Source organism: Haliotis rufescens, unplaced genomic scaffold (genome assembly GCF_023055435.1).
Source record: "Haliotis rufescens isolate VD_foot unplaced genomic scaffold, xgHalRufe1.0.p SCAF_94, whole genome shotgun sequence".
NCBI lineage: Eukaryota > Metazoa > Mollusca > Gastropoda > Lepetellida > Haliotidae > Haliotis > Haliotis rufescens.
In genome coordinates, this window is record NW_025964388.1 from 1031792 (window position 1) to 1044028 (window position 12237).

Below are 12237 nucleotides of genomic sequence, written 5' to 3' on the forward strand. Positions count from 1 at the left end.
CTGTGTTTACTAACCATGTTTTGCCTGACAGGTTTGCGAGAATGTTCAATAGCATGCGTTGTAGTTAGAAGCTGTAGGAATCAGTCAAATCCCACAAGGCAATCAGTTGTAGCTGTCGCAGTGCTTGTTGAAGTGATCATGCATTTATGATTGTTGAAACTCAGTATCTTAGTACAATCAGAGCAATAATACAGGGAACTAAAGAACTGTAATTCTCTGTGCAGAGTTGCTTCCCTTAGACTTGCCAGAATCCTGTGAATGTGGGTTTGAATCCCAGAATCGCCTGAATTGTTTCAAGGTTTGTCAGCACCGTACCCGTGCTTGTGGGTTTCGCCAAAGTTAAAACTGTCAAAGACCTGCACCACTTGGGGCTTTCCTCTCATGTAAAGCTGACTCGCTGTGATATAACTGGAATACTGTTAACGTTGTCTTAATCTCATCACACTGATATTGCTCTGTGAAACATGGCTCATTACCTTGGCATGATTGCACGAGACATTTAGTACTGACCATCATTGATTGATGGATCATTAACAAAGTCAGTTTGATCAAAGATCAAATGTTGGTATGATATTGTTAGATTTGCAAATGTTGAGCATGTAGATTGTATACTACTTTGTTGATTGGTGTTTCACAAAGGTACCCTCTTTCTGACCATATACCCTCTTTCTGACCATATACCCTTTCATTATTACCTTCCAAAGTGATTGCCGTTGTTGTCATGAAAATCAGACATTTATGTAAAGGCCATAAAGAAACATTGTGCAAAATTGGTTACATCGGAAGCACTTGTAAAATCTCCAACTTCATCATCAATTAAATTACTTAGTTCATAACCCTCTCCTTGACTGTTTCATGTCTGCTGTGACCCTCCCCACCCCATAATAAATATATCAGTATCTCACGATTCAGTTGTTTGCATTGCTCCATAATTTATGTCTTAGTAATAGACTCCAGATTTCCAGATTTCATGTACTTCATCAGTAAATGGGTGTACAGGAACATGGATCAATCAGTTTGTAAAACTTTAATTAGTGACGTCACAGCAAGCATTGTGACATGTTATTTCAATCTAATGTTCCTTGTAGGAAATCTATAGCAGAAAATAACACAGTACTCCATGTTTGTCTCTGTAGGATTCCAGGACAGAAAAGATCCCCAGTTTCCAATGCTTGTCTCTGTAGGGTTTCCAGGGCAGAATAGGTCCCCAGTACCCCATGCTTGTCTCTGTAGGGTTTCCAGGGCAGAATAGATCCCCAGTACCCCATGCTTGTCTCTGTAGGATTCCAGGACAGAAAAGATCCCCAGTTTCCAATGCTTGTCTCTGTAGGATTCCAGGACAGAAAAGATCCCCAGTTTCCAATGCTTGTCTCTGTAGGGATTCCAGGACAGAATACATCCCCAGTTCCCAATGCGGACTAACATGATAATTAGGTAGCCAAAATGTGTGAAGAGGTGACTAAACGGTACGGAGTCACTGTATCCCAATAAAGTTGATCGATGTTCATGATGTCAATCACTGTAATATCTGGTCCAGACTTGACTGTTTACAGACCGCCATCATTTGCCTAGAATATAATGCGAAATGCTGCATTAAACAAAACCTGGTTATTGTATATCATACTTTGCCCAAACTATATTATTGACTGGCTAACATTGTATGGCTTAAATACGGCTGACAACAGCAAAATGCTGTTAACAAATTCAGACAGTAAATGTTTTCAAACATATAACACTAGACCTTTTGTGCCCATCTGTCTTCGTCTGAAGATAATAACTCGCCCTCAGTCTGATGGCGTTACACAAAAGATGTAAGTTTTGAATACAAATCCTAGTGTGCTGTATCAGGTTCCCAACTTGCAATACATGCATATAAATCAGATATGAACAAATGTCGAGTTGACCTTGGTAAGGTCACGATGACCTGCTCATTACAAACTCAACAACCTTGACCTTAGCTTGTGATAAGTCAACACCATATTAAAACATGGGAGTGAGGGATGGTTTAAAAATGATAATTATGTTGTTAGGTGATAATTACTTCATGTAATTTAATTGCACCTTGGAGAAAGAAATTCAGTTAGGAAATTAAATTAACTTTAAGTGATGTTCATATATCTTAATCAAATTTTTTTGGGATTTTAATTTACTTTTTCAGACCATTAGTGTACACCTCACATACATCCAAAGCCCTTGACTCAATCTAATTATGATGAGATATTCTTGCTCCATAACGATACCACTCTGCTTGAAGTTCTGACAAAAGCTTGGAAGGTCATCGGGTGAACCCTGAGTGAACTTTGACCTCCGGATCCATTAATGAAGGATGTGTGGGTACTTGAGCCAGTCAAATGTCAGCTTTCTAAAACAATTTGGCTCAATGTTTTTACCACCTTGATCAGGAAATTTCAATTTGTGCAAAAGAAAAGAAACTGGACACAAAAACATAACTAATATTCCTTTAATGGTTGTAGATGAAATGGCACTCAGAAACTACATGGATGGTATAAGATATCCACAATATGCTGGTGCAGCCTTTATTATTTACATTCAGAACTGGTCATTTTGTGTTCAGAGAAATCAAATATGTTGGTATAAATACTTCACTCACTCCTGTCGAGCTTGATTGGCTGATTGCAAGGAACCATGTGTGTGGTTTTCAGATCAGAGAGGTGTCATGGTGACTGATTTACGACACCCATTGTCTGAAGAACATTTGATTGCAAAGGCTCATTACCCTGGAGCCATGACATCTATATGCCTTGAAACATTTAATTGCTGTTATTTATAAGATGCTAATCCTAATTGTTAATCCCCAGTTTTGTGTACATCGACCGTCTGCCATCCTGAACAGGATGTGCAAGTATGTCACTGATGATTCACTGTTTACATTTATATTTATTACTTACTAAATGTCAGGTGACCTTGGCTATATAAGCCTTGGTCCAGAATGATTGAGAGGAAAGGAGAGGAGAGAAGATTGAAAGGAGAAGGAGGAAAAGAAAGGTCTTACCCTTAGCCTAGCTAGGGTTAGGCTGGGTGCTCCGGGGCACCAAGACAACAACCACAACCACTATGTGCTGACCTGGCACAAAGTGTCTTTTGTATGTATATATCTACATGTATAAAGTAAAACTGTATATACCGCAAGCCATCGTCTCCATCGGCCTCTTGCATATACGAGTGTGCAAATCGTTCATTAATCAACGTCGGACCGCCACGCGTTGTTAATTTGGTGGAGCTATTGGGTATGACAGACTTCTTAGTCTGTGCTTTCCTGTACCTCTTTGCAGCATGGCATATGGTTCACAAATACTGTTGGAAGTGACAGTCTCTTATTAAAAGGATATACTACCTTCCTGGAGGCCAATCACCAAGAACGAAGAAATGGCCTTTAACAAGATTGAAGAAAGAACAAGAACCTCTCCGATCAAGAACAAGTTCTCCGATCCCAAACCTTCCCTGCCCGAATATCTTAGCAACACTGCTAAGACTTCCCCTTCAAGATGTCGTTCCTGCACATGACCTAAGAAAAGAAGTATACACGCCTATCCCACAGAGACCCGACCACAGCCATCTTCATGCAGACCCTGCACAATACAGAAACCGCCTCACGGCCACCTACAAGATGGACACTGTGTACAAGATATCTCATTGGGACTTACTAATTTGTGTTTACTTACATGGACTCAATCAAGGATATATATTATGTGACTGTTGAATAGTGCAACCAGGTATGTTTAATCAAAGCCAGTATATTAATGCCAAAATGTGTCTTTCCAAAATTCAGTTTTGTATGTGTGCAATATACTCCAAATTACATCCTTAGTCAGCTAGATCTTTGAAGTTATTGTGTAGGGAATCTTTGAAATGTCTCCAGGCCACGCCAGACATATAGATACAGCTAGGGCCCAGACAAACCTAAGCTGTAGGGTTATCGAGTCACACCTTAAAGCTCGACTCGTAATTTCAAAAATCTAAACGACAAAATTTGTCATTTGTTACAAGTTATTAATGTGCACAGTTTGGTACAAAATTGAATGTATTGTCTAGGACTTTGAATTCAGATTAGGGATATTCTTGGGTGAGCCACCCCCACACATATGTTTATTGTATGTCAGTATTAAGTAATTAACAGCACAGCAGTATTCAGCATTTCAGAGTTTTGATGTCGGAATTAAGGATTTTTTTTCTTGGGCATCGCACCCACAATATCTGGGCAAGCTCCGTCAAAGACACGGGAAGAGCACCCATTGTACTTAAAAGGGCAATAGTACCCACAAGTACCGTTTGAGTCACGCGGTAAAGCTAGACTCCTGGTTTCAAATTTCTTTATGCGAAATATTTGCTGAGATGTTTAATTTGTACTTTTTATTATTTGGTACTGAGTCGCACCGCAAAGCCAGACTCCTGAATTCAAAGAACCTTCTGTGATATATTTATTGAATCTGTGAAAAGCGGTAATTACCTTGTAGTGAAATTGCACATTACAAAGATCACTTGGTTAGTTTTCAAACTGGCACTACTTCAAATTGGCTAGATGATCACTTTCATACCGCCATTGCATAGATATATTTGTTGCATAAGGATTTCATGTAACTGATTTTTGTTCACATTTGCATGGTTGTTTTCCTTGGTGAAAAAGTTCACACATATCAATTTGGACTCATGTAAGCTTGGGGTCCAAGCTTCACGTAACGGAGGGAAGTTGTCATGGTGACTGATTTACGACACCCATTGTCTGAAGAACATTTGATTGCAAAGGCTCATTACCCTGGAGCCATGACATCTATATGCCTTGAAACATTTAATTGCTGTTATTTATAAGATGCTAATCCTAATTGTTAATCCCCAGTTTTGTGTACATCGACCGTCTGCCATCCTGAACAGGATGTGCAAGTATGTCACTGATGATTCACTGTTTACATTTATATTTATTACTTACTAAATGTCAGGTGACCTTGGCTATATAAGCCTTGGTCCAGAATGATTGAGAGGAAAGGAGAGGAGAGAAGATTGAAAGGAGAAGGAGGAAAAGAAAGGTCTTACCCTTAGCCTAGCTAGGGTTAGGCTGGGTGCTCCGGGGCACCAAGACAACAACCACAACCACTATGTGCTGACCTGGCACAAAGTGTCTTTTGTATGTATATATCTACATGTATAAAGTAAAACTGTATATACCGCAAGCCATCGTCTCCAAGTTGTCACTTCCTACAGGAACCATACGTCGGCTCCTTGCATATACGAGTATGCAAATTGTTGATTAATCAACGTCAGACCGACACGCGTTGTTAATTTTGTCATGGTGACTGATTTACGACACCCATTGTCTGAAGAACATTTGATTGCAAAGGCTCATTACCCTGGAGCCATGACATCTATATGCCTTGAAACATTTAATTGCTGTTATTTATAAGATGCTAATCCTAATTGTTAATCCCCAGTTTTGTGTACATCGACCGTCTGCCATCCTGAACAGGATGTGCAAGTATGTCACTGATGATTCACTGTTTACATTTATATTTATTACTTACTAAATGTCAGGTGACCTTGGCTATATAAGCCTTGGTCCAGAATGATTGAGAGGAAAGGAGAGGAGAGAAGATTGAAAGGAGAAGGAGGAAAAGAAAGGTCTTACCCTTAGCCTAGCTAGGGTTAGGCTGGGTGCTCCGGGGCACCAAGACAACAACCACAACCACTATGTGCTGACCTGGCACAAAGTGTCTTTTGTATGTATATATCTACATGTATAAAGTAAAACTGTATATACCGCAAGCCATCGTCTCCAAGTTGTCACTTCCTACAGGAACCATACGTCGGCTCCTTGCATATACGAGTATGCAAATTGTTGATTAATCAACGTCAGACCGACACGCGTTGTTAATTTGGTGGAGAATCCGGGTAATGAGCCTTTGCAATCAAATGTTCTTCAGACAATGGGTGTCGTAAATCAGTCACCATGACAGAGGTATCGCAGTAAGAGATGTGACTTAAATGAATTGGCCTTCAATTAGACACCTCTACTTCTAAAGACACAACGTGTAATGGCCATTATATTCAATGATTGGCCTTGAAAAGGCCTTGAATATATTAGTTAGTTTTAGTCCTACCAAATTTGGCTACAGACTAATTTCTATTTATCAGTAAAAGTACCCGGTACATTAAAAATTTCCAAGATGTTAATGATTAAACAATCTGCATATTTTAGTGTGAGAAACAACAGTACTTAAATAAATCTCAGAACTAGGGTTTTCAAATGAACGTCTTTGAGGGTGCTATTATTTTTTTTTATTAAGTTTAGTCTGGCCTTGAAAAGGACTTACGAGGACGTTAAGCTTGGTGATTTTTTTGTTTGAACATATGCTTGTGGAAATCAGCAGAGGTTTAAGACACAGAATTATATTTTGGCCTTGAAAATAAATGTTTAAATTTGCCAATTGTACCTTCTTTCTACCTGTTTTTGAGGTGTTAAAAATACCGTTCTGTAATCCATAGTTTGGGAAAGGAATTTAAATATCATAAATAATTTGTGTGTTCAGGTCCTCAACCTTTTTGGAGTCGCAAAAAAATACTCTGTAACATTTTGTAAGTGAAGCTGCTTTTTTTCCTGACTCACCCTACAGTGTCTGTATTTAGCCTTACAATGTTTGAAGTTGTGTGAAGTTATCTACGAATGCCGGGCCCGAACAAGGTGTATATGTTGTAAGTTCTCTGCACCTGGCTCATTAGATCCTGTTCGTTCCCTGGCAGGCTTCGCCAGTCTTGTGCAAGGGAATAAACACTACTCCAGTTAGGCTTGAGGGACACTCCTATGGTTTTGGAATCCAAACCTTCAAATTAGGGTAACCTGAAATGTTGTTCAGCTGGAGAAAAGAAAAACCTTGGAATCTAGAGGCCAGGGCGCCGTTCCAGAAAGCCATCTTACCACTAAGGTGATCATAACTCCCATCCTTTAACACTGGCTTAGGATAGTCGTAGCGCTAAGATCGCTTCGTGGAACGGTGCCCTGGTAGAGAGGAACAGAGAGAGTCAAATATTACAGAAGACTTCAACTGTTCAATATTTATAGTGGACTAACATAGAGTCTGTGAAAGCTTTAATTACTTAATACTTTTCTCTCCTCTAAAATTTAAAAAAATATAAATTTCCTGATTTCTTTCATATGGAATTGAGCTATCTAGACTTGCTTTTATATAAATGTAGATCATTTTGTTTTCATAACTACATATTTTCTAGCCATGGTGCAAGACTGTATTTACATATAGTGTTGATTACATAACGTATACAGGTAGATTGTCTCTCTTACAGCTCCAAGGGCATATGTTAACAAATATTCACCCCCAATCCACTCTTTCCTCATCTCAGCTCAATCAGCCTGTACTCATCCCATTTCAGTAGACTTGCACAAGTCTCTAAGGCAATTATTTTTAGTTTTATCATGATTTCTAGATTATATAAATAATTCGAACAAGTTGTCCCCATAAAGGACTGGTGTCCTTGTACTGTCTGCGTTTCTAGACTTGCCTACTATGGGGATAGAATGACTACACATCCATGGTCTATTTGAGTACAGCCTTGGAGCAAGTCTACCATGTCAGCTGGGGGATCTCTGAAATTAATAGATCAAGGGTGTTCCTTTAATACTTGTGGGTTTCTTGTGGTATGATTGTTGTTGCTTAACCTTTGACATGACTGTATTTCAGGGACTCTGTGTTAATCTAACTGGTAGAGTCTTCATCAAATATTTAGTCGTCTTTTGTGACTAATCCTCAAGGGGCATGGCAGGTGTTTGGGGATGCAATGACTTGTTAAAATTGCATCTCCAAGCTGCCAGGGTGTGCAGGCCTTCCAATCATCTCAGGGGGCAGGGGTGGCCCAGTCGTCTGAGGCGCCGCAATTCGCTGTGCAGAGTTGCGTCCCTTGGGCACGCCAGAAACCTATGGTTGTGGGTTCGAATCCCGGTTTACCCCGATTATGTTTCTAGGTTTGTCAGCACCGTACCCGTGCTCGTGGGTTTCACCGAAGAGGTAAACGTCTGACGCCTGCATCACTTCGAGCTTTCCTTCCACATTAAGCTGTCACGCCCTGATATAACTGGAATACTGTTAAAAGGGGCGTTAAACCCAACTCACTCACTCACTCAAATCATCTCAGGTGCCACAATTTGCTGTGGAGTGTTTGGTATCATAGGCATGATCCAGGGTTAGAAATATTTTATTTTTTACTCGTCCACAAAAACGATCTGCTACTAATGATAAGTGATGGTCTGCAAGGAAATGTCACTTGTCCTTCTTTAATTTACTTGTCTCAGACAAGCAAAGTTATGTTGATTTCGTACCTTGTCATTAACTTTCTGGGTTTGTCAGCAACCTAACTAGGCTCGACACCTGGTTTCCCCAAAGTATTAAACATCTAAGACCTGAATTGTTAGTGTTTCCTCCCACATCCACCCGACATGCTGTGACATAACTGAAGTATACTATTGAAATAAGTGTTAACCTAAACTCACTCTTAGCCCCGTGAAGATCCATGGTTGAATTGGTCTTCAGCAACCCATTCTTGCCATAAAAGGCTGTGCTTGTCATAAGAGGTGACTAACGGGATCGGGTGGTCAGGATCGCTGACTTGGTTAATGCATGTCATCGATCCCAATTGCGTGGATCGATGTTCATGATGTCAGTCACAGACTGCCATCATATAACTGGATTATTGCTGAGTGAGGTGTTAAGCAAGAAACAAACACTCACTCCACCCCCAACTCCTGATGACCCTCAGTCTGCCAGCTTCATCTCAGTGGTAACGTCTACAGCATGCATCACTTTCCTCCCACACCAAGACAAACCATGTTATCACACCTCAATGTCAGAATAATGAGATCTGATTTGTCCACGTGATCTTGATAAAATACAATGTATCCCGCCATGGAGGGAAATAAATTTCTCACCTGGTGAATAAATCTCTTATACCCCGCCATGATCAAGACAGGCTGCACGTGGATTTTTGCGAGTCAATGGCAGTCATCTGACATAGCACAAGTTTACATCAACTAAATCGAACAACTGTTCTATCCATTTTGAATTTGGTTTTTTTCTGGTCATGTTTCCAACACCATTTCAGCTGGCCAATTTGAAGGTCTTACCACACATAAGAAGTTTACATGTTTCTGGCATGTAGTAACAGTGTGAATTTGTTGCAGGAAATCCCAGAGAACAGTGCCCAGCAAGAAGAATCGGACAAGATGGAGGGCTACCTGTTCAAGAGAACGACAAATGCATTTCGGACATGGGTCAGGTGAGTGGAAGACCGAATCAAGCGGAACCTAAGTCAGTGTGCCAGTGAGGGCCATGTTGAATACCAGTTACCATGGACAACAAGTTAAATTCTTTCTTTCAGCCTCTTTCCCAGGAGCCAAATTCAAGATGAATTTAGACAATGTCAAGTGGAGTGCAGAAAGGGATGTCATTGTATATCAGGGTAAAAATGTATGAACATCGATACGAAATCAATAATTCACTGCCACTGAAACGTTTATATTTTTTAATATTACCATGGTGAAGATGGACAAGAGAAAGAAGAAAACTCAACTCTAAATAATTAAGGGATCCTACTAGTTTGTATATCATGTCACGTTGATTAATTGCAGGACTTCATAGGAAATTTATACGGAATAACTAATTTTACATTAATAAAGAGGAATCAATATTATGGATATATCGTGATACTTTTGAATCGATATATGGATACTAAAATATCAAATTAGTGACACCCCTGGGTTCAGATTTAGTAACAGAACATTAACACCTTGTCTAAATAAGTAAATAAATAATCAATGAAAAGAAGGCAATGTTTGGAAAGTGGACTCAGTGTTTGAATGATTGACTCATGGAGGGGAGCCAGGCAGGAACTTATTGATGCCAAATGTGTCATTCTGACAACCGAAGTGAGGTCCAAGACTCCAAGAGTGGTCTGACACCTTGCCGGGCTGATTGTAATAATGCCAATCATCCTTTCATCTGAAAAAGGCAAATGGTTGCATCATCAAAATGGTTGCCAAATAAACTGATAACAAAAAGTTAGAGATCATGTATATTTTTGGGACATTTTTATTAAATTGTGTGCTCAGTCTTAACTACAACAAGATATCCACAAAAATGTTCATGATCCCTAACTTTTTTTGGACAGTATAGATGGCCTATGCCGTATCAGAAACGGATAATGATAAAAAAGAAGAAGCAAAGAGTTTTAATTTTCGGGTAGATTGTGTACAGCTTGTAAATACAGCTGGTCATACCAGTGCACAGACAGACACATAGACAGACACAAGGACACACACACACACACACACACACACACACAGAGACACACACACACACACACACACACACACAGACAGACACATAGACAGACACAAGGACACACACACACACACACACAGAGACACACACACACACACACTCAGACACACAGATAGACACACACACACACACACACAGACAGACAGACAGACAGACACACAGACAGACACACAGACACACAGACAGACACACACAGACAGACAGACAGGTGCATGCATGTTGCTGTACAAGTGCTGCAATAATCTTAATGTTAATCCCTATTTCACCTCACCTCCACTGTAAAGTCGGGAGCATGAGTGGCCGAATCATCTGAGGCTCTGCAATTTGTTGGGTAGAGTGGGTTTGACTCCTGGATTGCCCTTGATTAATTATCAAGGTTAGTCCGTGCTCATGGGTTTCATGTTGTAAACATCCAATGCATGCTCCACTTTCGGCTTTTTTACCACTGGCACTTCATTATATAAATGAAACCCTGTTCAAAATGGCATCACTCACCTACTCACTCACCCACCATCCCACTCAGGCACCATCCCACTCACTCACTCACTCACTCACTCACTCACTCACTCACTCAAACACTCAAACACCCACCCACCCACTCACTCACTCACTCACTCGCCCACCTACCCACCCACCCACCAACTCACTCACTCACTCAGTCATTCGCCCACCAACCCACCCACCCACCCACTCACCCACTCACTCACTCACTCACTCACTCACTCACTCACTCACTCACTCACTCACTCACTCACTCACTCACTCACTCACTCACTCGGTGGCCTGTCAGCAAGACTGAGTCTGATGAGGCTGCAGTTCACACAGAACGTTACAGCCTGGTTGAGTGTTTGATGATGTTTGTACATGAGTGGCCATGAAAACTGCCTCCAGCACTGAACATAAGGAAATAACTCTAACACATGTTGGGGAATGCACTCCCAGAAACTTCAGAAATTTCAACTTATTTATGGAGGAGAAAATGTGTCATGCTTCAATAGCATGTTTTGAGAGAAATTGTTGAAATGTGTTTTATAAAACATGATCACCCTTCTTGTTACCAAGTGTTCTCGAACATCATGAATTCATCGTGATTCATGTGGAATCATAGCTGTCGTTGAACACCTGCTTGGATGAATCATTGTGACAGTAAAAGCTTTACACAGATTCTAGGTACAGAACTATCCAATGTTTATATACTTCCAAAATTATGTCAAATGACACGTGCCAAGAACAATTGCTAATGTGATTAGGGGCGGTCGGGTAGCCTAGTGGTTAAATCGTTCGCTCGTCACGCCGAAGACCCGGGTTCGATTCCCGACATGGGTACAATGTGTAAAGCCCATTTCTGGTGTCCCCCGCCGTGATATTGCTGGAATATTGCTAAAAGCGGCGTAAAACCATACTCACTCACTCACTCACTAATGTGATTATAGTGAGTGGGTGAGTTGGGTTTAACGCCACTTTTAACATTATTTCAGTTATTTCACGGCGTGTCAGCTTAATGTGGGAGGAAAGCCCGAAGTGATGCAGGTCTCCGACGTTTACCACTTCGGTGAAACCCACGAGCACGGGTATGGAACTGACAAACCTAGAAACATAATTGGGGCGAACCGGGATTCGAACCCACAATCATAGGTTTCTCGCGTGCCCAAGGGACGCAACTCTGCAGAGCGAATTGCGGCGTCTAAGACGACTGGGCCACCCGTGCCCCCTAATGTGATTATAATGTTTTTATATCTGTTCATATATCATGGTTTAATTTTGTGACTTCAAACAGTGAAACTATATTGCTGTGAACACCACACCACATACATTGTGCTGGCTTCCTGGAGTTCTCTTTCCTTAGAGGAAGGTCATGGTTTGATCCCCAGCCGTGTCATAC

The 12237-nt window shown here is 40.7% G+C and overlaps 1 protein-coding gene across 5 annotated transcripts in view; it reads left to right on the forward strand.

The window, feature by feature from the left end:
* The window catches only part of LOC124137729 (arf-GAP with coiled-coil, ANK repeat and PH domain-containing protein 2-like), a 138128-nt gene that overhangs the window by 94506 nt on the left and 31385 nt on the right, over window positions 1-12237 (forward strand). For all 5 annotated transcript variants that reach the window (XM_048391643.1, XM_048391647.1, XM_048391644.1 and 2 more), the window contains one exon: window positions 9197-9291. In XM_048391643.1, the coding sequence (XP_048247600.1) occupies window positions 9197-9291 (95 nt within the window). The remainder of the gene's footprint in view (window positions 1-9196; window positions 9292-12237) is intronic.